At 45.1% G+C, this 26,032-nt stretch overlaps 1 protein-coding gene across 1 annotated transcript; it reads left to right on the top strand.

Annotated features, from left to right (window-relative positions):
* The first annotated feature begins 950 nt into the window (after nucleotides 1-950).
* LOC138436236 (neuroblastoma breakpoint family member 4-like) lies at nucleotides 951-25,749 on the top strand. Its single transcript, XM_069581921.1, has 12 exons — nucleotides 951-1,128; nucleotides 3,076-3,190; nucleotides 4,253-4,467; nucleotides 5,520-5,571; nucleotides 10,322-10,536; nucleotides 11,485-11,536; nucleotides 12,177-12,352; nucleotides 13,361-13,412; nucleotides 14,163-14,329; nucleotides 18,179-18,406; nucleotides 20,590-20,789; nucleotides 24,618-25,749. Exons 1-11 carry the CDS (start codon nucleotides 951-953, stop codon nucleotides 20,778-20,780), a joined length of 1,641 nt encoding a protein of 546 aa, XP_069438022.1. The 3' UTR covers nucleotides 20,781-20,789; nucleotides 24,618-25,749.
* The last annotated feature ends 283 nt before the right edge of the window (nucleotides 25,750-26,032 follow it).

Below are 26,032 nucleotides of genomic sequence, written 5' to 3'. Positions count from 1 at the left end.
TCAAAGAATTAATACTTTTGAACTGAGGTGTTGAGAAGACTCTTGAGAGTCCCTTGGACTACAAGGAGATCCAACCAGCCCACCCTGAAGGAAATCAATACTGAATATTCATTGGGAGGACTGATGCTGAGGCTGAAACTCCAATACTATGGCCACCTGATGCAAAGAACTGACTCATTGAAAAAGACCCTGATGCTGGGGAAGATTGAAGGTGGGAGGAGAAGGGGACATCAGAGGATGAGATGGTGAATGGCATCATCAACTTACTGGATTTGAATTTCCGTGAACTCCAGGTGTTGGTGATGGACAGGGAGGCCTGGTGTGCTGCAGTCCATGGAGTTGCAAAGAGTCGGACATGACTGAGCGACTGAAATGAACTGAAGTGAACTGAGGTGACCTTATGATAGCCTGACATGAATTAAGACCTGCTGGCAAAGTATTTCTCCCATGAATATTGTTATACACAGAAGAATGAACAATGAGAACTCAGCTTAGATAGTGTTTGGAAGGAGATAGATCAGTCGTATCGGGATATATGTAGTCAACATCAGAGTGGCTGCTGAGGGCTTGGGTGCCAGCAGTGGTAATGTTCACAAACGGTCATGGCATAGGCACCTGGAAGGTAGGGGCCCCCAAGATTCCATGAACCCCTCCCCCTACCAGTTCTGTTGTGGCAACTGCAGATGGTTACCTAGCACGCTGGGTCCCCCTCCTTCACTTCTCTCTGAGTCTGAGCTTCACACAGCACCTTTGGTTCTGAGCTCTGGCAACTTCAACTTCTTTTTGTGGTTGAGAACCCTCTAGTTGTTCCCAACAGTAAGTCAGGAATTCCAGTTTTTGTCATCCCTCAGTGCCCATTAAACCAATGTGATTTTGGTTGTCTTTAATCCCCCATATATTGGGTATCTCCTCCCCACCTCTGGCTTCTACCCCTTCTACCACATGTCACCATGGCAGTATGTCTTCCGTCTTTATCGGATCTGAGGGCAGAACGTACCCTCACGGAAATCAACCAGGAGCTTCGGTTGCAGCTGGCAAAGTACAAGCAGGACTTCAGAGACCTCACAGAGAAATTCCTCATATCCCAAGCTACTGCTTACTCCCTGGCTAACCAGCTACAGAAATACAGTAAGTCTTTGAGGTCATGGTCACCAAAGCAATGAACGATCACTGTCTTCCCTCTAAGAAACTGCAAGTCTCCAGGATTGGTCTCCTTTTCCCTTGGACATTTTGAATTCCATCCTGACCACAGTCCAGGAAAGGTAGTAGTGACTCTTTTGCCTTCAGTGTCCTGCGGCTAGAAAAACTGAGGCACAAGGAGTGTGGCCTTTTCCAAGTTTGCAGTGATGTGCAGGGTGAGATTAGAGTTAAAATTCCAGACAGTGATTCCTGGTGCAGGCACAGGAGTGCCTGTGTCTCTCAGGAGCAAACTAAGCTGTGTTGACTGGAATCTTTTCTGTTCTATATCTGATCCTGCATGACTCCTGGCTGAACATCTGGGACTAATGAACTACTTCAGTTCAAGGTTCTCTGAGGTTCAATTGGCAAAGCCCTGTGCTAGTTACACTGGGGTAACATGTGGTTAGACACTGTAAGAAGGAGGGGATATGATTTAAAGGAGGTTAAGGATGAGTCTGCTTCTCATTGAAACCATGGTTTCTGCCATGGTTTCTGCCATCAAGACAGAGGCTCCCTGGTGAGAAGTAAGCTGAGTTTTCTGAGTGTGCAGGTTCTCCTTCCTGAGTCTAGGAAATCTATGTGACTCTGTGGCAAGACTGAAGGTGTTTCTGGTGAAATCAGACAATCTGCACTTTCCGCCCTCTCCCCACTTGACCTGGTGAAACTTTGGTGATACAGGTTGACCAGGAGTCTGGGGAAACCTGAGTCTGTGCTACAAGATGGGTGACCAACATGAGATTGATGGTAAGTGGGGGGAGATCACCAACCCCAGGAAAAACCCAGGCAGAGTTTGAGGAGCCCTTTGCACCCACAGTCAGCCTGGTGATTGGAATCATTTTTGCCTGTTCAGTAAGAGGGGCCTGGAGTAAGGAAAGAAGTCAAGACCAGGGTACATGCACAACAAGGGGACGAGAGGAATCTTGACAACTTGTGTCTGTCTCACTTTCCTACAGTCATTTTCAGTGAAGCAATGAGGGAGTCAATGAAAAATGACGGACAAGGAAGAGGTCAAGCCTCCTATTTAAGAAAGTGAAATGATGAGCTTTGGGGGAAGGGCAAGCTAAGTATTAGTTACACTGCTCCTTATGATAGTAACAATTCTAGGAATGAAATTGTGAGGCTGGTGAAGAAGAAATGTCTCACCGGGACCCTGGTGTGGAGGTCACCTCAGCACAGTGGAAAGACGTGGACTCCGGGCCAGGCTTCCTGGGCTCACATCCCTGTTGGGAAACTTCCTGTGTCTCTGTTTCCTCCTGTGTCTGTGTGGTGCTGTATTAGTAACTATTGTTTGCGTTGTAGTGAATGCTGAGTAAATCTGACAAAGCCCTGACTGTAGTGCCCGGCTTGGTGTAAATACACTTAGTTCCTAGCTCTACTGTGCCTAATAACACAGACTTTCTCAGTGTTTGGCATATCTCCTTCAGGTCCATATGGTTTCATGTATTCTATTTCACACAAGTGTGTCCCGGCAAGTTTTATACCTTGAGACACTTGTTCGTTACTGAAATCCCGGCAGGAGGGAACCAGCAGTCCTGCAGTCCTGGGGGCCTTCCCGACCACACAGGAATCGCCACCCCAGGCCCTGCTCAGTGTCTCACCTAAGAGGCTGCAGGTCCTGGTTCAGTGGCCCAGGGTTCAGGGTCAGTCTCAGGGGATGTGAATTCTGACTTTGTCCAATGGCAGTTCATCCTGTCTGTGCCTAGGAGCTTCTCTTTCCTCACCTCTACAATGGGGAGTAACCTCGGTCCAGATGCTGAAAATCTGATGTGGAAACCACTCCATTGAGACTGAAGAAGGAGTTACATCCACCACTGAGGTGGCCCGTCCTCCTTCTTGAAGGCAGTGAGCACAGCAGCAAGGCCAGCTTTCCCTGAGGCCGTGTCTCTCTTTCCTCAGAGTGTGAGGCATGTAAGGACATCGTTGAATCCGTGCTGGGGGAGAAGCTGCTGTTTGAGGTGCGGAGGTCAGCAGAGAAGCTGGCAGAGAAGCCAACGCTTGATGAAAGGCTGAGGTAAGGAGGGCAGGGATGATCACAGCGAGCACAGGGCACAATATTATCAAATAGGTGGAGAACACCAGTTGGTGAATTATGGATTCCAGGTGTTATTCAGGAAGTAATTTACTTTGCTTTTAAATAAACTACTGGCTTGAATCTCATCATGAAATTCACTACATTCAAGTGAACCAGTGGCACTTGGCTCATTCACAATGTGCCATCAATACCTTATTTGCCTTTAAACCACAACCCCCTCCTGACTGACGACATCCTGGAATCCTTTCTTGACCCTGTCATTCTTACGTTCTTTCCAATTCACACCCGCGGTACTTGTCCACACTCTATATCTGGCTGTGTGTCATTCACTGGACAGTACTTTGTGTTGCTGCATTAAAAATACTGAAAATGCTTTGTGTGTTTTTTAATGAAAATGGGCATGGCCAAGTGAGGAACCGAAGAGACATCCTCATAATGCAGATTTAGGGAGACATTGACACAAGCATGTGTCCTCAGTCGTGTCTGACTCCTTATGACCCCATGGACTTAGCCCTCCAGGCTCCTCTGTCCATGAAGTTTTCAGCCAAGAATACTGGAATGGGTTGCCATTTCCTGCTCCAGGGAATGTTCCGGACTCAGGGATCAAACCTGCATCTCTTGTGTTTCCTGAACTGTCAGTCAGATTCTTTACCAACTGAGCCACCAGGGTCGACATTAGGTTATCTTTACAGAAGCATAAGATGAATGAAGTGTCACGAAATCTTACAGGAGTACTTTCTGATAGAGAGGAAACCTTTGTTTGCCTTCTTTCTCTTTGACATAGGCCAGTCATCAGATACAGAGTAGGAAATAGCACCCTACTCCAGTATTCTTGCCAGGATAACCCGATGGGCAGAGGAGACTGGTGCACTACAGTCCATGGGGTCGCAAGAGTCAGACACAACTGAGTAACTGAGCCAGTCATCAGATATGTGCCAGAATTCTGTTTCGAGGTCTCCTTGGGGATTTTCTCACAGAAATCCCTAACCGTCTTTCATTTAACTCTTTGCCTATTACAACTGCATCTTCTGTTCCACCTAGGACGTGTGACACCCTAATTCGAAGTCAGGCAAGAGAGCTGACCCAGTTACGGCAGACACTACAGCATGGGAAAGATGACTCTGTCCTGCTCAAGCAGCACCTCAAGGACCTCCTCACCCACAATGACCAGGGCAGCCACCAGGGGCAGGGCTTCCGAGAGAGACTGTCTGAGGGATACCGACTGGCAGAGCGCATTGCCTGCAAGCTCAGCACAGGTGAGGGGGCCACAGACCCTCATAGCACTGATCGTCTCCTAGGTCCCCACTTGATAAGATGAACACCTCTACTAAGAATATTTATCAGCTTTCCTGTTTCGTGTCCTCTTTGGGGCTATGTAGGAACAGGATTGTCTAAGAGGACAGAGGAGAAATGCACAGGGTGGAGGTCATCGGATCCCAACGGTTGGCTTCCTCCCTGATGGACCATGGCCACTGGGGCAGGAGGCAACATCCAGCCAGCATTAAGGCACAGAAAGGAGGAGGGGACAGGAGGCAGCTTGTTAGAGTGAATAGAGCCCTACACGAAGCTTGGAAGTTCCCAGGTTCCAGGCTGAGTGCTGTGATGACACTATGTGAGAATGGTTGCTTCTCCTTATGTTAGTAACTGTTCTCATCTGTAAAATGGACGAAATAATCTGTTGATGGTAGCTAGAGTGATGAAATTTTGGAAAATTTACAAATACACTGCAGAAAAAAGAAAGCCCTTCACTTTGTGGTGTTGGACAAGGTACTTGACAGAGTTGAACTTGGCACTGGGAAAATGGTTTAAACTGGAGCACTCACTTTCCATAGAGAGACTTTCCCAGATAAGATGCAAAAGCCACCTTGAAGAGCCAGGATGTTCCCAGATGGAGGGATGTGGGACGTGGTTCTTCTCCTTAAAGAAAGGAGGGCATCTTGTGACACCTGAGAAGGCTTATAGAGGCTGTGTCTTTGGCAGAATTTGTGGCAGGATGGATGATACATCTGTGCAAGTGGAGATGGAAGGTGGACAATGTGAGATGATATAAAGAAGAAAAGACAACATTTAAATATTTGCCCAATGTCAAGCAGAAGGTGTCCTGAGGATGGTCACCCAGTTCAGAAACAGACTGCCTGCTGGATCAGAAATCCATGCTTGGGCAGTTGTTTAAAGACAATGCATTAAAACTTCCATACAGTACTAACTCATACATAGATATTTATGACTCTGTGACCATATGAGTCCCTGTGTTTGTAGTGGGTGAAGTGACTAGAAGCTGACTGGACATTTCTGACTTTGTTTGCAGAAATTTATGAAGATGACGACGATGAACAAGCACAAGAAAAACTAACCCCCAGGTAACAATTAACTATCAGTTCAGTTCAGTCACTCAGTCATGTCCGACTCTTTGTGACCCCATGGACTGCAGCACGCCAGGCCTCCCTGTCCATCACCAACTCCCAGAGTTTACTCAAATGCATGTCCATTGAGTCCGTGATGCCATCCAACCATCTCATCCTCTGTCGTCTCTTTCTCCTCCCTCCTTCAGTCTTTCACACCATCAGGGTCTTTTCAAATGAGTCAGCTCTTCGCTTCAGGTGGCCAAAGTATTGGAGTTTCAGCTTCAACATCAGTCCTTCCAATGACTATTCAGGACAGATTTCCTTTGGGATGGATTGATTGGATCTCCTTGCAGACCAAGGGACTCTCAAGAGTCTTCTCCAACACCACAGTTCAAAAGCATCAATTCTTCAGTGCTCAGCTCTCTTTATAGCCCAACTCTCACATCCATACTGGAAAAACCATAGCCTTGACTACATGGAACTTTGTTGGCAAAACAATGTCTCCGCTTTTCAATATGCTGTCTAGTTTGGTCATAACTTTTCTTCCAAGGAGTAAGGATCTTTTAATTTCATGGCTGCAGTCACCATCTACAGTGATTTTAGAGCCCCCCAAAATAAGTCTGCCACTGGTTCCACTGTCTCCCGATCTATTTGCCATGAAGTGATGGGACCAGATGCCATGGTGTGGTTTTCTGAATGTTGACCTTTAGCCACATTTTTCAGTCTCCTCTTTCACTTTCATCAAGAGGCACTTCACTTCTTCTTCACTTTCTGCCATTAGGGTGGTGTCATATGCAAATGTGAGGTTATTGATATGTCTCCTGGCAATCTTGATTCCAGCTTGTGCTTCATCCAGCCTAGCGTTTTCCATGATGTACTATGCATGTAAGTTAAGGAAGCAGAGTGACAATATACAGCCTTGACATACTCCTTTTCTTATTTGGAAACAGTCTGTTCCATGTCCAGTTCTAACTACTACTTCCTGACCTGCACACAGATTTCACAAGAAGCAGGTCAGGTGGTCTGCTATTCCCATCTCTTTCAAAAGTTTGTAGTAATGCACACAGTCAAAGAGTTTGGCATAGTCAATAAACCATAAGTAGGTATTTTTCAGATAGTTCATCTTTCAGTGTCTTATCTTTTTGCCTTTCCTACTGTTCATGGGTTTCTCAAGGCAAGAATACTGAAGTGGTTTACCATTCCCTTCCCCAGTGGCCCACATTTTGTCAGAACTCTCCACCATGACCCTACATGGCATGGCTCATAGTTTCATTGAGTGAGACAAGGCTGTGGACCATCTGATTAGATTGGGTAGTTTTCTGTGATTGTGGTTTTCAGTCTGTCTATTAGGAGCTGGTAATGTGTAGGGAAAATATGGACAGGGTCACAAAAGAACAATAAGTAACTCAAGAGTCACATGCCAGAAGTAAATATAAGCACAACTGCAGATGGCATAATTTATACACTCAACCCACATGGAAATGTCCCTGTATTTGATTGTCTGTTGTCTCTGTGTTACTTGTATGAATGACCCAAGGCGAATGCAGCACCCTTAGGATTTCGTATACACACAGAGAGCATCTGTTCTCTTCTAAAGGAAGTCCAAGTGAGATAAATATCTATTTGTACACAATTGTTTTAGATCTTTGGAAGGAAGGTAACTAGCAATGGCATTAGTAAAGAATCAACTAGAAAAATTAAAACAAGGGCAACTGTCAAAAAATAAATTTGTAGTCTGTGATAATAGTAAGTGAAAGAGGCCTTGGAGGCCTTTCAATTCCTAAAGAGAAGGTAGAACATCTCAGAGAGTCTATAAAGCTTTAATATCTGTATTCACTTCACTGTGCATGCTCAGTGCTCAGTTGCTTCTGAATCTTTGTGACCCCATGGACTGGAGCATGCCAGGCTCCTCTGTCCATTGCATTTTCCCATTGAGAATACTGGATGGGGGTTGCCATTTCCTCCTCAAGGGATATTCCTGGCCCAGGGTTCAATGTCACATCTCTGCATTGGCAGGCAGATTCTTTACCACTGAGCCACCGGGGAGGCCCTTATTCACTTGGCTACTTCATCTTAAATTCAACATGGCTTAGGACCTGGGGGAATCACCTGGTGTGGAAGTTCATTTGTGCTTCCTGCTCCTGACAGGACCATCCTGGGATGGTGGAGTGTCCTTCCTCATGAGAGGTTTGTGGCCGTATGAAGGGTACCTGCTTGTCCCTCTCTCCCATCTCCAGACAAACACACTCCACTTCATAGAAGAGAGGACAGTTGCTTCTCTCTTTATGGGGCCTGTTCTTTTGCTCTCTGTGGCCACTCCCCATGCCTCCTGTCAAAACCAGCCAGAATGGCTGGGGTCAGATCTTCTTCATTTAATTTTCTGTCATTCCTTTCCCATCTGACACAGCATGGAGCTGCAGGAGGTTGAAAAGAGGGAAGTGCCTGAAGAATCCAAGGGTGAATGTGGTCTAATGCCTTCAATTCTCCAACGAAGTTCTGACAGCCTCCAGCCTTACAGTAGTGACAAATTTAAATTTAATGATCTGGAAGCAGACCTTGGTCAGGATGGAGCCTGTGGTTGCTCTCATGCTAAAGAAGAGGAAATTCCAACCATCGTCTCAGGTAGCCCCCATGTCATTTCTCCTCACAAGCTCTGTAGATCAAAGAAGGTCATTTCTGAGGACAGGTTGCATAGACACATCTCAGTTGAAAGCAGGAGAAAGGTCTATTATGGAACTCAGACATCAGGTGGGTCAGGGACCTTGCATTCTTTTTTTTTTTTTTTGCTCTGGGCTAGTCTCTGTCATCCTGACCCCAGTGTCAGGCATTTGACCCACATCACTTGTGACAACTCTCAGCTACCTCAGCTGGAAATCCGCGGATGGTGTCTGTCAGAACTAGCTTGGAGCCAGTGTGTTGTTCCCTGCAATGATCTAATTTTTGTACGTGCTCCTGGCCTCTACGGAAATGATGACAGACTTGCCTCTTTCTAAGGAGAGGTGGTTTCCAGGTTTTGTTTTCCTGCTCTCAGCCCCAGTCTCCCTTTTCTCGATGTTGGCAGGTCTTAGCTAAGATGTTATCTGACACCAAGACAGAGACAACTGAACCATTGCCATGCTTGGATGTTTCCATGAAGCAAGGCTGGGCTCTGGCAGTTCCTCCAGCTTCACATGCCATGGTTTCTGTGTAGCACCAAAGATTCTTTTTGATTTGCGGGTTAATACAATTCACGGGGCTTCCCTGTTGGCTCAGATGGGAAAGCATCTGCCCGCAATGCAGGAGACCCAGGTTCAATCCCTGCGTCATGAAGATCCTCTGGAGAAGAGAATGGCACCCACTCTAGTATTCTTGTGTGGAGAATTCCATGGACAGAGGAGCCTGGTGAGCTGTAGTCCATGTGGGCACAAAGAGACAGACACTACTGAGTGCATAACGCTTTCACAATTCCCCCATCACTCTAGTCTCAAGTATAAATTCCTCTAAACCATCAACAACCACATAATCTAATGGGACTTAGCAGTACTATATAGGTAACCTAGAAAATAACTCAGTTCATTTTCTAGCATCTCTGTGGAAAATACATTTTTAAGTGCCTAAACAGACTCAGAACAAAGGATTTTGGGAGAGAAACCAGATCAAGCAGCAAATTTCCTCGATGGGTCAGGATGCAGTCCAGTCTCATTCTCATAAGACTTAAGTGTCCTAGAATATCTTTTCTAAAGAATTATATTCTTACAATGAGAATATTAACGTCGTTGTTGTAAATGTGTTTACTGAGTATATATGTCTGAGGTGTGACTTGCTTATTATGACCTGCTGTCTCTGAATTTCCTACTAGACAATGAAAATTATCACAAGCCAATGAGTGGACAAGAGCTCCCATTTCCCAGGTAATTAGAAGATCTCTGGGCTGTGAATGCCAGTGCTGACAGCAGGAGACCTCAGATCCAGAGACAAATAGAAAGTCCCCTGTGTGACTCTTTCATCTATTTATTCAACTGCAATGATCTCTTTCACAGGGTGGTCTACTTAGATTTCTCTAGTCTGTGTATTTCAATTTTTTAATGATTCAGTTTAGCAATGTAGAGTGAGTTGACCCAGGTGAAATAACTAAACGTGGGAGTTCCCGTACTCAGTTGTTTTCTCCTGAGTGGTTAAAGTAGGGTGAGATCCTATGGGTCTTACACTGGTTTGGCATCAGCATGTTCATAAATATTGGATTATGAGGGAAGAAAATAGAATGATATTCATATTAAACCAAAATATTGAAAAAATAGTTCTTGAAGGCAGAATATCTAATCTATAACTCCTTTTTCTCCAACACTGAAAAACGGATTTTGAAGCTGTATTTTTGCAAATAAACATGTTAGTTGAATGGAATAGAGTCCAAACTCAAACAAGTCTGTAACTTATAAAAGCTGTGTTCATTGCACGCAGATATCCAGATCAACACAATGTGTGCAGGAAAGTTTGAGCCACTGTCCCAGTCCTCTGTGTGTGCTGAGGGTCAGGACGTTAGCATGCAGGGAAAATGGCATCTGCTCCTTCAACCACCGGTTGTATGCCCATTGCCCAGAGAACCTGCTGTCTCTCTCCAACCCCATGGCAGCCACCCTCCACTCCACATCAGGAGGAGTTCCTTCCCTCCTTAAGGGGGCTGCCCTTTTGCCTTTTGTGACCACAACCAATGCCTGTCATCAAAAACAGCCAGATAGCGTGGTCGAATCCTCTTAACCTTCTGCCGTCCCTTCTCCATCTGGCACAGCGTGAACTTGCAGGATGATGAAAAGAAGGTAGAGTTCCAGCAATCCCAGGATGAATCTGTTTCAGTACCTTCAACTCTCCAGGAAGATTCTGCCTGCAACCAGCCTTACAGTGATGGGGAATTTACATTTGATGAAGAGAATGTGGCATCTGCCATGGATGGAGCCTGTGGCTGCTCTCACGCTGAAGAGGATGAAATTCCAACTGGTCTCCCAGGTAGTCTTCAGTGTATCTGCTAGTCTACTCTGGGAGAGTTATCCCCTTTGATAGACCCTGGGCTTACATACTGAAGCCTGATTTGAACCAGACTCTAAAAATGCATTGAAAAGAAGACATTCTATGAAGGAACTTTTCTAAGTTTCCTGTCATAGTGGTCCCTGTGGTAAACCACGCTACCCAAGGCGGTCCTGGCAGACTCACGTGTACCTCAGCAGTTGTGGCACAGGAGGTACCTCTCAGGCTTCACAGTTTTGAATGAACCTCTTATCGCATGTGAAATGCTTTAATTTTCATTTCTGGGTAATGTCCCTGAGTTCCTACACCTGTCCAAGGCTGTTGGAAGTCTTGCTTATACCTTTGGAGATGTCACTATGGTTCACTTCTACCAACCCGTAGTCTCTTTCTTTTCCTTTGACTCGTCTTGTTCGAGATCTTCTGAAACCAGAAGGTAAGCCACACTGTCATCCTTTGGGATGTTTCTCTGAGGTAAGGCAGGGCCCTGGAACTTCTCAACCTGATGAATGGCCACTGTTTGCAGCTTTGAGATTCATTTGACTTGATGGCGTGTGGATTCCACTCCGATTATATCTCAGTGTGTAATCACTTATCCCGTTAATAAACAACATTTCAGATGAAAAAAGCCTGAGTATTATAGCACGCTGAGGTTGTAGCTAAGTTGTTCCCCAGGAACTGAGGGGAAAAGGATGTATTTAGCTGTTTGCACACACTCAGGACCTGGATGCTCTGCCAATGACATATCATATGATGGTAATTTGTGCAATGGGTCAAAAAGGAAACCCAGTGCCTTCTTATGAGGCTCTTTCCAGGGCCTCCTGTATTATTTCTGTCTTAATGGTCTGTTACCACATTGTGAAGACAGGCACAGGCCTGGGCGTTTTTGAAAGGCATTTGCCTGATATAACTCTTCTGTTAATTTATTTGCAGAAAACCAGAATGATCACGATGACATGAAAGGACCAGAGGTGGTTGCCCCGAGGTAATTTTGAATATTTGTGGGCTCCAATACAGTGATGACAACTGCAGACCTCTGATCCAGGGAAAACCGAACGGGCTGAATATATTGTGTCGTCCGTTTTGCCCACCACTATTATCCTATTTCATAATGTTCTCTGCTTTCCCTGTGGTACTTCTATTGTTTCCCATTTCTTATTTACTTGTCGAGTTTAAATCCCAAGTCAGCTGACCAGGTGAACTAAGAGTGATTTTTTTGCACTCAATTCTTATATCAGGTGGGGTTTATAGAGTGAGATGCATATCTGCTTTCTGTTTGGTGTTAGCGTGCTGGCATCTGTGTCATAGTGATGTCAGTGCAATGCAAATGGAAGTGTGAAAGCCAGGGTTGTGTGTCCCTGTGTGTGAGGCATGGCTGTACCATCAGAGGGAATTCAGTGTGTTCATCAGCCTGTTATTTGGCCAGAGTACTGAGCACCTGCTGCTCTTTCTCTCTTCTGCCCTGTAAAACCTCGCTGTGTCTCCCGCACTAAACAGAGTTTTCTCTCTCTAATGGACCAGACCCTTGGCGCGCTTCACCACTCAAACATTCCATCAAAACCAGATAGGACTATACAGTTTCTCATCAGCCTTGGCTTGGTCTTTTGCCCTCCCTCCCCCACCAGGTTCAGCAGACAGCTGCCACAGACGAGAGAGAATGGTGTCCCACAGGACTCTCTGGATGAATACTATCTGACTTACTCGGTACTTCCTGGCCTCTTAGACTCCTTCAGCCCTTATAGGAGCAATGCCATCTTCTCCCTTGAGGACGTGGATGTCTCTTATGCCCGGGATGTAACCAGTGAGTATTTTCTTGTGATAGACCTCTGCCTGGATGCCCACGTAGACTCTGTATGCTCTGTACTCCTCGCCTCTGGGGTGCTGAGATTTGTCATCCCTGTTGGAAGCTCTGTAGACATAATTTGAATCAGACTCTGTGGTAGGCTTTTAAGTACAGATTTCAGGTAGGTCTGGGAGCTGTGTTCTCATCTTCATTCAGGTGAAGCCTATGGGTCAGGCCCCAAGTTAGATCATGGACCCACGGCTGGTGTGACACACTGACTCACTTGTATGTGTGCAGGTGTCTGGAGAGGACTGTATTTTTCCCTGATTCCTATGCAGTGTCTCCTCTTGCCCACAATGCTCCCATTTTCATACCCAAAGTGTCCCTTGAATTTCTGTGCCTTTCCAGATGTGCTCACAGCCGTAATTATTTGTTGCTTCCCTGGTGTCACTGCTGTCATCCCCAGGGTGTGTCTCCTCTGAATTGATTGTCTTAGAAAGCCAATCATCTGGACCCCAGGATGCAAAGAGCCCTCCCATCACCTTGCTTGTATGTTTCCATGAAGCAAGGCAGAGCCCTGGCATTTTCCCACCCCATGAATGACTGCAGGTTCCGTGTAACAACCAGGATTCATGTGATTTGGGGTTTTCTTCATTCCACTCATCATTCTGCTAAAGCACTCAGCATATGATGAGAAAAGCCTGAGTATTACAGTATTCTGCTAGAATGCAGTTGGGCTACTCCCCAGACTCTGTGGGGAAGGTGAATCTTTAACTTTTTACTCAGACTTGGAAGAGAATACTGTGCTCAGGATATACCAGGGCAGGGAGGTGTTGCCTGATGGCTCAGGAATGCAAACCAAGAACAGTCTGAGAGATCCCACTTGAGGCATCTGGAATATCTTTCATAAATTGTCTATCATCTCACTGTTGATATTGTTGACCCCGTGGCAGTATTGGACACTGGATTATTAATTTACACAGTTATCTGCTAATTGTTTCTTGACTTCTCTGAATTTATCCATAGAAAATCTCACTGATCTTGAGGACGAGGAAGATCAAGACATCATCTCTTCGAGGTAACTATGGAGAAACCTGGGTCTAACATCACTGGTGACATCTGGTCATCTCACATGCAGGGGAGTCAGAAAGTGCTATCAGAACATGCCTATTTCTTCCATTCAGATAACCACAAATTGTCCCTGTAACAAGGTTGTCTGTTTTCACCCTTTATGAATCCCTCTCAATGATAGTAACTTGCAGTCAGTTGAAGCAGGGCTACTGATTAGCCACAGGATTTCTTGTACTCCTCTGTTTTCTCCTTTTTATTAAAACAAGCATGCGTTGCTTAACTGCCTCTGTCACTCTGGGTTACAACCTTGGCAGATATTTCATGGCATGAAAGTAGGAAAAATGTCATATCACATTGCATATTTGAAAAATAGGTCTTGCAATTGCAAGATTTCTGGGAGTCTATGATGCTGCCAGTGCTGGTGTTCATTTGTATGCAGCATGTAAATTTCCACAAAACTTATATTGTATTTGAATTCCCTTGATGGTCTGAGGACGTGTGTGACATGACTCTGTGTCCTGGGGTGGCTCATCTCCTTCCTACTGAAGTCATTTCTTCTCTGTGCTCAGAACATCTCATGCTCACTCTCCCTCACTCTCTCCCTTTCCCTTTGACAGCGCCTTCAGGCCCCTGATGGGAGCTGTGGGTGGGGGCGATTGATATACCTCCCTCTAAGGGTCTCCCCATTTGTGTTTTGCAATCTGTCCCTTAATCCCTCTTGTTTAACCATCTGCTCTCCCAACCCCACAAATCTCAGTGTGGAGCAGCTGGTGGTAGAAGAGAATGAAGTCCAGCCAGACTCACTGGATGAATGTTATCTGGCTGCTTCTGTTGGCCATCATCTGGCAGCCTCCTGTCATCCTTACAGAAGTGCCTCCTTCCCAACAGAGAGAAGAGAAGTTTGCTTGGCTCTAGATGTAAACGGTGAGTACTCCCAGACAGCTTCTTAGGCTCAGGTTGATTAGAACTATGTTCTCAGTTTCAATTTTTACGAGGCATCACGAGCCTTTGCTTTCTTCTTGCCCCAGGCTGCCCTCTGTCACCTTAACTCATCAGCACAGGCTTGTGGCATCAAGTCAGACCAGAGAGGGCAAGTAGTGGGATAAGGGCAGAATCTCAGCTACCACTGTCTCACCTGCAGGAATTTGTGTAACAGAGCTCTTTTTATCAAGATTAGAATCCTTATACTCATGAAATTTTGCTGCTAATTTTATTTCTTGAATAGTTTCTAGCAAGGTCTCTGACTGCATTCATGATTGCGATCTGCTCCATATTTGTAATGCACGTTATATTGTTCCCCAGCTCCGGATCTTACCGCTGGGCTGCCTACCTCCGTCTGAAGAATTTAGATACTAGATCCGGAACATCAAATCTGCCTATGCCCTGTAATTTCCATGAAGCCAAGTATCTGTCTCTGTTGTTCCATCCTCTAGAAACACCCCTGTGTTTCATCCTTTGTGCAGCAAAAAGGAGTCTTCCATGTGTGGGTTATAGTTTCAATGTTTCACACAATCTCAGTGGTATAATCTCATGGAAACTCTCCATAAGCCATAGGAGAGTAGGAGAGCCATGTCTCTCATAGGAGTATTGACTCAATTTATGGGCCACGTCTCCTTGGGTAGCAGTTCATAGGGTGTGGAAATGAAAACCTAGTATGAAATCCTTTGGGGCTATTTTTTTTTTTTTTGTTTACTTTTTCTTCAGGAGATGCATTTTTATTCTTAGGACTTTGACTCATAAGATCATCTTGATAAACAAGGAGAAACTCCATTATGTATCAGACTATATCTGACTTCTTTTAAAATGATATTGCGCATACAAATGTTGTCCATCAGTCAGTTGGTGCCTTTTCACACTGGAAGCAGTTTCTTTCTTATTTCCCATCTTCCCTGAGGCGCAGAGAGGCAGAGCCTTTCTCAGGATCACAGCAGTTCACAACCCAGAACGGGGGCACACAGTTGCTGTGCTCCTGTTGTCTGCCATGCTCCACACCAAGCGAGCTCCACGTGCACTGTAGCCCCTCCAGCCCTCCCAGGCACCCTCTCAGGAAGCTGTGGTGTCTCATGGTGCAGCCGAGGGCACTGAGGCTCAGCGAGGTCCCTTCACTTGCCCTGGATTCCTGGCCACTGGCACGTGGGACACTGACCTCTCCTGGGCCCGACTCCCTGGCTCAGGCTGCGTCCTCTCCTCTCAGCAGTTGGACCATCAGTGACTAAGAGAGGATGTTGCTCCCCGTTTCCTCTTTGCCCTGAACCAAATGATTTGCAACTATCTTAATCTTCAACAGAAGTTGCCGGAGGGCTGCAGAGAACCCTGTGGTCCCTCACTCAGATCTGCCAGCTCCCAAACCCACTGTGCAATCTGTCCCAAGAGCAGAGACAGTGGCTCCTGCAGCCCCTCCAGATGGAGCCACAGCTCCACAGGGCTCTCTCAGGAGAATCAGCCAGGGTGAGAGTCCATGCCTCTCCCCACCTCCTGCCCCCGTCACCTGCTGTCACGACGGGTCAAGGTAGACCGTGAATTTGGCTGTGCTGAAGCCATTAGAAAACTGTGCAGTTCTATCTCAGAAACACTGACAGCCAGGTGTGGGTTCCTATGAAGAGCATGAGTGAGGCTCAGATATGTGTCTGAGATTTGTGTGATATGGTCCCGGCCTGGGAGTCCATTGTTCACAATGGGCCAGGAAAGGCCCAATCCCGACAGATGGGTTGAGATGAAAGAGCAGAGTATCTAATCTATACAGGGATCCATCCTATGTCTTGATTCTCATGATAACCCGAGGAAACTGTGGATAGCTATTATGCAGCCTTGTGGGTACAAGGAGTCAGCTCTACCCCGCCCTCTCTGTACAGGAAGAAACCCTACAGAAACAACACAACACTTGATTTTTAAATTACAACTTGATCTTCTATTGGAAGCTTTTCCCCACATTAACAATATTGGGCAGTACTGTTGATGTTTGATATAATGTTTTGTTTGGTGGCTGAGATGGTAAGGCATCTGCCTACAATGCGGGAGACCTGGGTTCAATTCCTGGACTGGGAAGATCTCCTGCAGAAGGAAATGGCAACCCACTCCAGTATTCTTGCCTGGAGAATCCCATGGACAGAGGAGCCTGATAGGCTACAGTCAATGGGGTCTCAAAGAGTCAGACACAACTGAGCGACTTCACTTTCCTTTTCCTTTGGTTATTTTATATTCTGTCAATGTAAGAATTTTCATAGCATAGTTTTAATAAAACTCATTCTCAAGAAAAGACAAATACAATTAGATGATGAAATTACACAATGATAATTAAAAACAATCCTAGACATTGATTCAAAATAACATTAGAGAATAAAAGGATACATGGTTTTGACAGTTCTCTCAACCACCAAATGTAAAAGAATTTACCCTTCAGCCCAAATGAATTATCATAAAATCCGATTAAGTGCCCTAACATATGATGATTAGTGATTAATGAACTTTGCCTAGTGGAAATATGAAGGGCACACCAGACTGAGAGAAGAGCTTCTGGAAAAAGCCCTGGAAGCTCACAGAGGCTCCTGGTACAGGCCTGGGGGCAGAAAGGGGCCAGCCTGAGTCCTAGGAGGATTTGCAGTGGGAGCTGTGGGAAGTGATGCTGCAGAAGAAAGAGGGACTAGAAGACAGGAGCACTGGAAAGGCGGGTGAGGAGGTTAGATTTGTGTAGCAGGGAGGGGAGGATGAATTTCCACCAACTGAGGAGCATGTGATGAACCAGGATTGGGGGGTGATGAGACAGGTGACGTATGAGAGTGTGGCGAGGACTGAATCAGAGAAAGCAGTTAGAAGGAGGTTGGATGAATGTCTGATGAGAGTCAGGCGCAGACGCTCTCTGGAAGACTGAGAGAGAAGAGGAACATGAGAGACAGTTACAGAAACAGACCTTGTTGAGGCTGCGGATGCCTAAGCAGCAGGTGAGAGGAGAGCCACCCAGACGGCAGTGTGGAGCAGGCCCTGGCGGCTGTGACCTCACATGAGCCTGACCTGGACCGGTGAGGGCACTTCACGTCTTTGGTTAGCCCGCGTTCTGAGGATATGTACTCATTTCACAGTAGAAGTAGAAGCAGATTTCATTCGCAGCACTGTCCAGGCACCAGTGGGTTAAAGGAGTGTGCCTATATTACCTCTCTAAAGAGACACAAAGGTGTTTCCAGCAGGGTCTCGGCCCTCTCCTCCACTAGTTCTAGTCGCTAGTACCATCCATCCCCACTCTGCCCCATGTGGGAATAGAGTTGACTCTATATCTACATGGATGGGTGAGTGGAAGGGTAGACACAATTTCAAGCAAGGAAGTTCAAAAGGGTCTGGAATGTACTGTATGTTCTCAGCTCGACTTCTAGTGGTTCCTGAAGCCTTCAGGCCAAATGTCTCTCCCTGTTCTTTTATTCCTGTGGGTAGATATCAAGAACTCTTTCTCCCCCATGCCTAGAGGCTTGGCTAGAACCTTCTCTCTAGGCTACAAGACTAAGGCTAATAACAGGAAAAGAGGCTTGACCCCTTGTGTCACCTAAACCCTCTAGACTCAAGTGGGTGATTTCTCATTTCAAGAAATTGCAGCCTAGCCCCTGAGTCCTCAGCACCCCAGCCACAGCCATAAATATGATATCGTCTTCACACTGATGTCTGCCTTTGCTGTCTGGGTTCTTGTGTGGTTTCACTTATGGGCTAGGACAGCAGAAATGGGTGTTCTGGGAGGGCTTATAAAGAAAAAACTTCCATTGGTCCTACTGAACCCTCTTTTCGTTTCAGGTGACACCTGGGAGAACTGTTACCGGGGACCTGTGAGTTTCCCAGGGTCTGAGGTGCCAACTTCACAGGCACAGCTTCAGAAAAGCACCCACGTGACTGATTGTCTGCAGCGGCAGCTGGCCCAGCGTTTCAACTGTGGTGATAGCAAAGCCATGCTTGGTCTTTCTTCCACCATCTGGGACTTAACCTCCACCTCTGATTCTGGAAAGCATGGACCACTCTGTCTAGGTAAGATAGAAGAGGGGATTAGGAAGCTCCGGTCCGTGTGCTGGTCATCACAAAGCTGTGGGTGGAGGAGGCAGAGGGCCTCTCCCACGCCCGCTGTTGGCCCACTTGAATCCTCTGACACTCTAACAGAGTGAGGTAACTTAAGCCAGCTCAGCCTCAGACAGTGGTTCTACAAATTCCTGCTTGTTTAACTGAGCCAAGTTATTTATCTTCCTAGGTATTCGCCTCTGTCGTCCCTCATCTGAACTCTTGAAAAATTCCATCTCCTTTGCATATTCTTGGGAATCTTAAACAATATAATGTCCAGGGCATCTGATTCCCTACACTTTGTTTGATAACTACTATGAATATATAATATCTCAGCATTGTGTCTTTCTGGTGCTTTAACACTTACAAAACGACTGCACAATGGTTCTTTCCTCTGCGGTAGCATAAGCTTTATAGTCTCCACTTTCTCTAGACCCCATCTTCCCTTGCTTTCTCAGAAAGGTATCTTGGCCAATAGTTTCCTCTCCTTTCAACATCTGTCATCAAGGCAGTTTACTCCTGTTGGGTGCCCTCAGGAACAGTGTATTGGTGGTGGTTTAGTCACTAAGTCGTGTCCAACTCTTGTGACCCCATGGACTGTAGCCTGCAGGGCTCCTCTGTCCATGGGATTCTCCAGCCAAGAATACTGGAGAGGGTTGACATTTCCTTCTCCAGGGGATCTTCCCGACCCAGGAATCAAACCCGGGTGTCCTGCCTGCAAGGTGTCCTGTTCAGCAAGAAGAATTCAGCAACAGTGTATTAGCAACATTCAATAGCAGTGTAAACACTGGACCTGCAACTCAGTCCCATGTTTGTTTATATATCCAGTTTCTTTTCATCATTTTCGCCTCATTTTAAAATAAAGGGCTACTCTCATTCTTGAAGTGCACCCATTAGTCTCTTTTATGACACTCCATTTAATTCATTCTCTCCACTCATCTCCATGCCCATCTCCTAGTTTTCCTGTTCTCTGGGTCCACCTCAGTTCACATTTCCTTAAAAGACCTTCCAGACTCTTACATCCATTTCATCTGGGACATATTCATCCTTACCCTCCATGGAGCCTAGCGCTACCTGGCATTCATGCCTCAGGCTGTGGCCTCATCTGAGGAATGAGGAGAGACCCAGGCCCTCAGGTGGAGCTGAGATGAGAAGGAGCCCGCTTGTGGCAGCATGGAGAGTCTCAAGAAAAGTGCTCAGGGTGGGCAGGGGTGCAGAGCCTGACAAGAGCCCCTAGGTCTCCTGTTGTTTGTTGTCTTCTCTTCCCTCTCGTCTCTCCTTTTCTTGTGCTTGGCCTCCCACATTCCCAGCCAGTACTGAACCCCACTGGCTCAGTCACTGTTTCCTGCTCGCCTTCCGTGGAGACCTGAGCATGAATCCAGGCTTCACAGCAGATTTTGCAGCAAATGGTAGTTTTAATGCCCTTTCCTTTTACACCACTTCACAGTGTGACTCCCACCCATGCCCCTCTCCCATGTCTCCAAGTTCCTGTCACCAAACAGTTTCTTTCTCATTCTGCTTATTTTTCTATTTTCTTTTCCAAAGTCAACTCATCAGGAAGCCAATAGAATGATCCATTCAATAGCTCAAATCCTTCATTCATTTATTCCATCACAAACACACTCACTTGTGAGGTTTCTTCCATTTTTATCATATTGTCTATGCCTTATTTAACTCATGTGTAATATCATATGTAGTGTGTTTACATCTATATGAAGTGTATATTGATGCACATTTACAAGTTTTCCAAGTTAGACTTCCCCACTTCTTTTCTCTCATGAGGTTCTCCTTCAGCTTTGACCTTGCTTCATCTCTTCCCTCCCAACAGTACAACCTGCATCCTGTGGGAGTGTCTTGCCTTTGTCTTTACTACCTAGGAATACTTTGTTGTCATCCATTTTATTTTTCTTGCTCATGTATGGCATTTGGAAACATGTTTGCCCTGTGGCACACTTAACAATGCTGGGTAGTATAAGGAAAATCAGCAAAAAAGAAAATATAAAACTATCTCCATGTCTTCACCTTCCCATGGGCTTTCCGATGGCCTTTCTTCTTCCTGAACACTTTCTGTACCTGATGTCCTTCGTGGGTGGAGGAGTGAGTCTTTGTAAATCATGAATAACAATGGATCCTGTTGGCTGTGGTTTTATCTTCAGAGATGGGTGCTTCCATCAGCATGAAGAACCCTCCCAAGCTGGAAGGTAAGGGCTCCACAGCAAGCACACATGAGCATCCAGTCCGCAACAAGATTAAGGGCTTAAGTGTCCTGAGACAGAAGGGCATCAGAAGAAAACCGCTGTTTGGCAAGTGGAGCCTAGCCTGCAGATTCCCTGGCCTGCAAGCGTAGGGTACGGAGGTAACCCCATGCACTTCTTCCTTATGCTCTTGATCTGTCATGGCTCAATCTCCCACTGACTTTTCTCTTTCTCATTTGTTCACTCGACAGCTGACACTACCTCTGTGTGGTCTTTCCTCTCTTTTCCATGGGGGCTGCCACCCTACAGGGCCCTTCCTTCTCAGTCTCCTGTTTCCCCTCTGACCTCTACTGTTTCCCCACTGCTACCATCCTCATATTCCCTCTGACCTTTCCTATTAGCCACATGGAAGCCCAGATCCAGGCTCCTCCTCATCAGAATAGCAGCATTTAAGCCTCTGAAAGCACTGGCCTTAAGTGACACACATTCTTGGTTTCTTCACCTTACTTTCCCTGCCCCTGCCTCCAAGTCCACTGTCTCTTTCTTCCAGGATCATGTCTTAAGGAATCACTCGCATGTGAGTTGGCTTCTGGAGAAATGAACCTAGGACAGCCCTTAACCCTCAGCTTTTCCACTGAATAAGAAATTCCAGAACTGAAGGAAAAAGCCTTGATTCCTAAAATAAAATAAGAACCTGGGTCACGGGTGGGAGTGCTGGACTGGCCTGAGTCATGATTACCCTCAGCCTCTGATAAGCAGAACTTTGCTAATGTGCAGGGGGCTTCCAGGAACTCACTGGAGCTGGCATTAGGTGGAGAGCAGTAAATGGCTCCCTACAAGGACATTGGGGAAAAGGAGATACAGAAGCCAAGTTTTCAAAATACATAGAGCATGAGATGGACAGGCATTCAGACCTCTCCAGTTTTACTCACATTATTCCTTCTCCATATTAGTCAAAACCCAGAAAAATGAACGGAGTTGAAATCTGGTCTGGAATGTAGGACTATATTATACTGAATTGAATTTGGGCCACATTTATGAAGACTCAGCGAGCTACACAAGAATACAAGATAATCATTGCTTCAGACAGTCCAATTGAGAAGGCCAATTATTTATATGCGAGTAACAGAGAAAGACCAGAAAATCTTTAGAGCCAGTGGAGAGATGTCCACGTTGGACTAGAAGGAGAAAATAAAAAGAGTGGTGTGAAATAGTGTAGGTCTAGTGAGTAGCTCTAAATCATGCTATTGTAAAATGAAAACGGATTGAGTTTTGAGCTAACATGAATGCCTTAACCCAATCCACTGAAATTCCGATTTGAAAGTTCTGGGGATGAGGTTTGGATATCAGTATCTTTCAAAGCTCTGCTAATATGCATCAAGGATTAGAAGCACGGTGGATCTGATAGGATGTATGTAACCAATATGGCAGTGGCCTATGAGTGGCTGTTTCCAAAAAAAGCTGAATATCAACAATTAAGGGAATTTGCATTCTTCTCTCAACAGAACTATTCATACAGCCTACAGAAGATAAAAGGGAAAAAAGGAGATGAGGATAGTCAAGTTAGATATATAATCTCTCTGTTTGGATTAAAATTTCCCACAATTTTTATAGTAGAAGACTAAAAAAAAATTTACATAGACCCCAAAGTATAATATTGACCCTCCCCTTGCCATAAGAATAAAATTTAGTATGACCTTTTCTACTGTTAAAATGCAACTTGCAGTTGGCTATTCACTAAACATGTTTCACAGACTACTAACTGGCTCAGAACAGCAGGTTCAACAAATTTTTTTCCATTGAATATATTCTTTATGCAAAAACTCCATAATGGATAGTAGACCTTATCCTGCTATATTTAACCTTTTACATACCCTTCTATCACTTTAGTTCAGTTGCTCAGTTGTGTCCAAATCTTTGCAACACCATAGACTGCAGCACACCAGGCTTCTCTGTTCATCACCATCTCCCAGAGCTTGCTCACTCTCATGTCCAGTGAGTTGGTGATGCCATCCAACCATCTCATCTTCTGATGTCCTCTCGTCCTCCTGCCTTCAATTTTTCCCAACATCAGGATCTTTTCTAAGGAGTCAGTTCTTCACATCAGGTGGCCAAAGTATTGGAGTTTCAACTTCAGCATCAGTCCTTCCAATGAATATTCAGGACTGATTTCCTTTAGGATGGACTGGTTGGATCTCCTTGCAGCCCAAGGGACTCAAGAGTCTTCTCCAACACCACAGTCCAAAAGCACCACTTCTTTGGCACAAAGTTTTCTTTCTGGTCTAACCCTCACATCCATACATGACAACTGGAAAAACCATAACTTTGACCACATGGACCTTTGTTGGTAAAGGAACATCTCTGCTTTTTAATTTGCTGCCTCAGTTTATCATAACTTTTCTTCCAAGGAGTAAGCGTCTTTTAATTTCACGGCTGCAGTCACCATCTGCAGTGATTTTGATCTTCATGACATCCCCCATTTCCTTATTTTGAATGCATAGTTTTAAGCCACCCTTTTCACTCTTCTCTCACTTTCATCAAGAGGCTCTTTAGTTTCTCTAAGCTTTCTGCTATAAGGGTGGTGTCATCTGCATATCTCAAGTTATTGCTATATCTCTTGGCAATCTTGATTCCAGCTGTGCTTCATCTAGCCCAGCATTTCTCATGATGTACTTTGGATAAAAGCTAAATAATCAAGGTGAAAATATAAAGCCTTGACATACTCCTTTCTCGAGGTGGAACCCATCTGTGTTCCATGTCCAGTTCTAATGACGTTTCTTGACCTGCATACAGGTTTCTCAGGAGGTAGGGAAGGTGGTCTGGTATTCCCATCTCTTTAAGTATTTTCCATAGTTGGTTGTGATCCACACAGTCAAAGGCTTTGGCCTAGGCAAGAAAGCAGAAGTAGATGTTTTTCTATACACTCACATAAAATACTAGGAGAGACTCTTTCTGTGAGAAAAGTTTGAGAAAAAGGTGATGAGAATTTAGTATAACTAAACTGAATGCTCTATCACTTCAGAGTTTTATTTGTGTAGATGTCAAGGATATTCCTAGAAATGCCTTAAGGTAGATTCAGCATGAAATGAAATCACCTTCATAGCATTTTGGTGTCCATGGGATGCAAATGGCTTGAGACATAGTTACCTACCCTGCTCTCTTTTTGAGAATTTTATTTTGAGTTTCCCCCCTTTCCATTCATTCCTCAGTCTCTTTGGAGCAGGATTTCCCTGGAAAGCCTTATTCCTGTCCAGCAGGATGACCAAACAGCCTCTATTAACTGTTGACTCCTCCAGATTGGACCTTTCCTCTTGTCCTCTCCCTTCCTGCAAATGTGTAGGAAGGGCCTGTGGCCTGGGTTGTCAGTAACAAGTCATGTGGTTTTGGATAGTCCTTAGATCCTTGAAAACATAGCTCCTCCTCTGTAAATTATGGAACTGGACTTGGATTCCTTCTGAGGTCCCTATCGGTGCTCACAATCCAGGACTCTCCGGTAGCCTGCTTCTCCTCCTCAGAAGGCAGGGATGAAGAGGTAGAAGAGGGTGCTTTCTCAGTTGAGGATCCTCTGCTCCCATAGCAGTCTGTTTCTAATTGTGTATGAGGGATGCTCAGCATGTGCATCCCTGAACATGTGGGAAAGCACACAGATGAAGGGGATTCAAGAGTGAAATGACTATTGAGGGTTGAGTGATGGGGATCCAGTTAAGGCTCAGAAGCAGCTTTGAGCTGAGATATCACCAAGCAAGGTGGGCTGAGGACAGGGGTCCTTAGATGCTGCACCACAGGCTGGATGAAAGTTTAGGGAGGTATTCCTTCTAACTCATGGATCTCACTTTTCTCTCCAGCCAGCCTGTGGCTCTTCCTTCAGCTCATCCTGTCAACAGGAGCTCTGTCTGCCCCTGGCCCCAGTCACCTTGTGGCCATCCCTCCAGGCTCAGCAGGACCTAACAAACACTCATGTTTCTTCTCTCTCCCTCTGTCTTTCACAGATACCAATTACTTTAGGAACTCAGAAGAGATATTGTCAGTTTGAGAAACCACACTATAGAATTACCTTTTCCATTTGATGGGGAGAAAATCTACAATAGAAACTCAAGTTAAACCTCAGCAACACTGGAGGGATCCTTTCCTGAGAATGAACATCCCAACCAACAACCACTCTGACCACTTCAAGGGACAGAATTGATGGGAGTAATCCCAGTCATCAGCCTCCGAATGTAATCCTCAGTAAGGTAATCAATGCTTCGATGGACACAGAGTTTGGAAAGAACTTAACTCTTGCTCCTCTAAATATTCATCCTCCACAAACCAGCATGGGAACAATTGGAAGAAGACAACATATCAACCTGGTCATTCTTTGCCACCAGATGGACTGTGCTCAAAGCAGACAGCAGTTACTATGGATTGTTCTTGATGAAAGTGTTTATCCTGTGTTTAATATTGAGGTAGATATCAGATAACTGCAGAATTTAGACCTTTGAACCAGAAAACTGGCCTGTCTTTCTTCAAACAGTCAATGTTTACACCAAAAAGACAACAAAAAGGAGAAGAGATGTTTTAGGTTCCAAAGGACTAAAAAGATTGTGTTACTTTATTTCTTTAGTCCTTTGGAAACTCAAGCATCTCCTCATCTTTTTGTAGCTGTCTTTGATAGTCGTGACATTGACTTCTTTGCAGAGGAGAGGTCAATTGTCTACTCCAAGGTCTACATTTTGCAGTTGTCTGATCATTTCCTCATGATTAAGTTCAGGTGAACCCTTTTTGCCAAGAACACCATCTAGTACATGCTGTGTGCTTCCTAGGGTAGCCTGTTTGGAGGCTAAGAGTGTCCACTTTACCTGTCACCACTATTATTATTTTAGCATTAAACACTGTTATGCGGAGGCTTATAAGATCTGTTCATTGAAAAGACAGATTTTCGTGTCTGTAATGAGTAATTTGATGACTGGTATTCTGAGAGTCTCTGAATATCATATTCTATGATGCTCTTTCTGTAAAATTTTACCATCCTTTATTGATCCCTGATGTGTGTCAATTATCATATCTGTGGTATTGCCAGCTTTGTACTGTGGAAAAGACAATCCCTACCCCTAACATATTATTAAAAATATTTTTGTTTCACTGTGGACTCATGCTTTTTTAAAATTCAGTGTTATGATCCACTATTTTCTTGCATTTATGTTTATTTAGAGGCTAACTGCTTTACAATGTAGTGTTGGTTTCTGCCATACAACAATGGGAATCAAACATAAGAACAAATGTCCCCTCCTTCTTGAACCTCCTTCCCACCCCTCCCCCATCCACAAGCCATTATTAACATGATTGATTTTATTAATATCAATACTCTTGTTCTCATGTGCTGTGCTGTGCTTAGTTGCTCTGTTGTGTCCGACTCTGAACCCCA

Source organism: Ovis canadensis, chromosome 1 (genome assembly GCF_042477335.2).
Source record: "Ovis canadensis isolate MfBH-ARS-UI-01 breed Bighorn chromosome 1, ARS-UI_OviCan_v2, whole genome shotgun sequence".
Taxonomy (NCBI): domain Eukaryota; kingdom Metazoa; phylum Chordata; class Mammalia; order Artiodactyla; family Bovidae; genus Ovis; species Ovis canadensis.
This window is presented reverse-complemented; position numbering and strand designations above follow the sequence as displayed.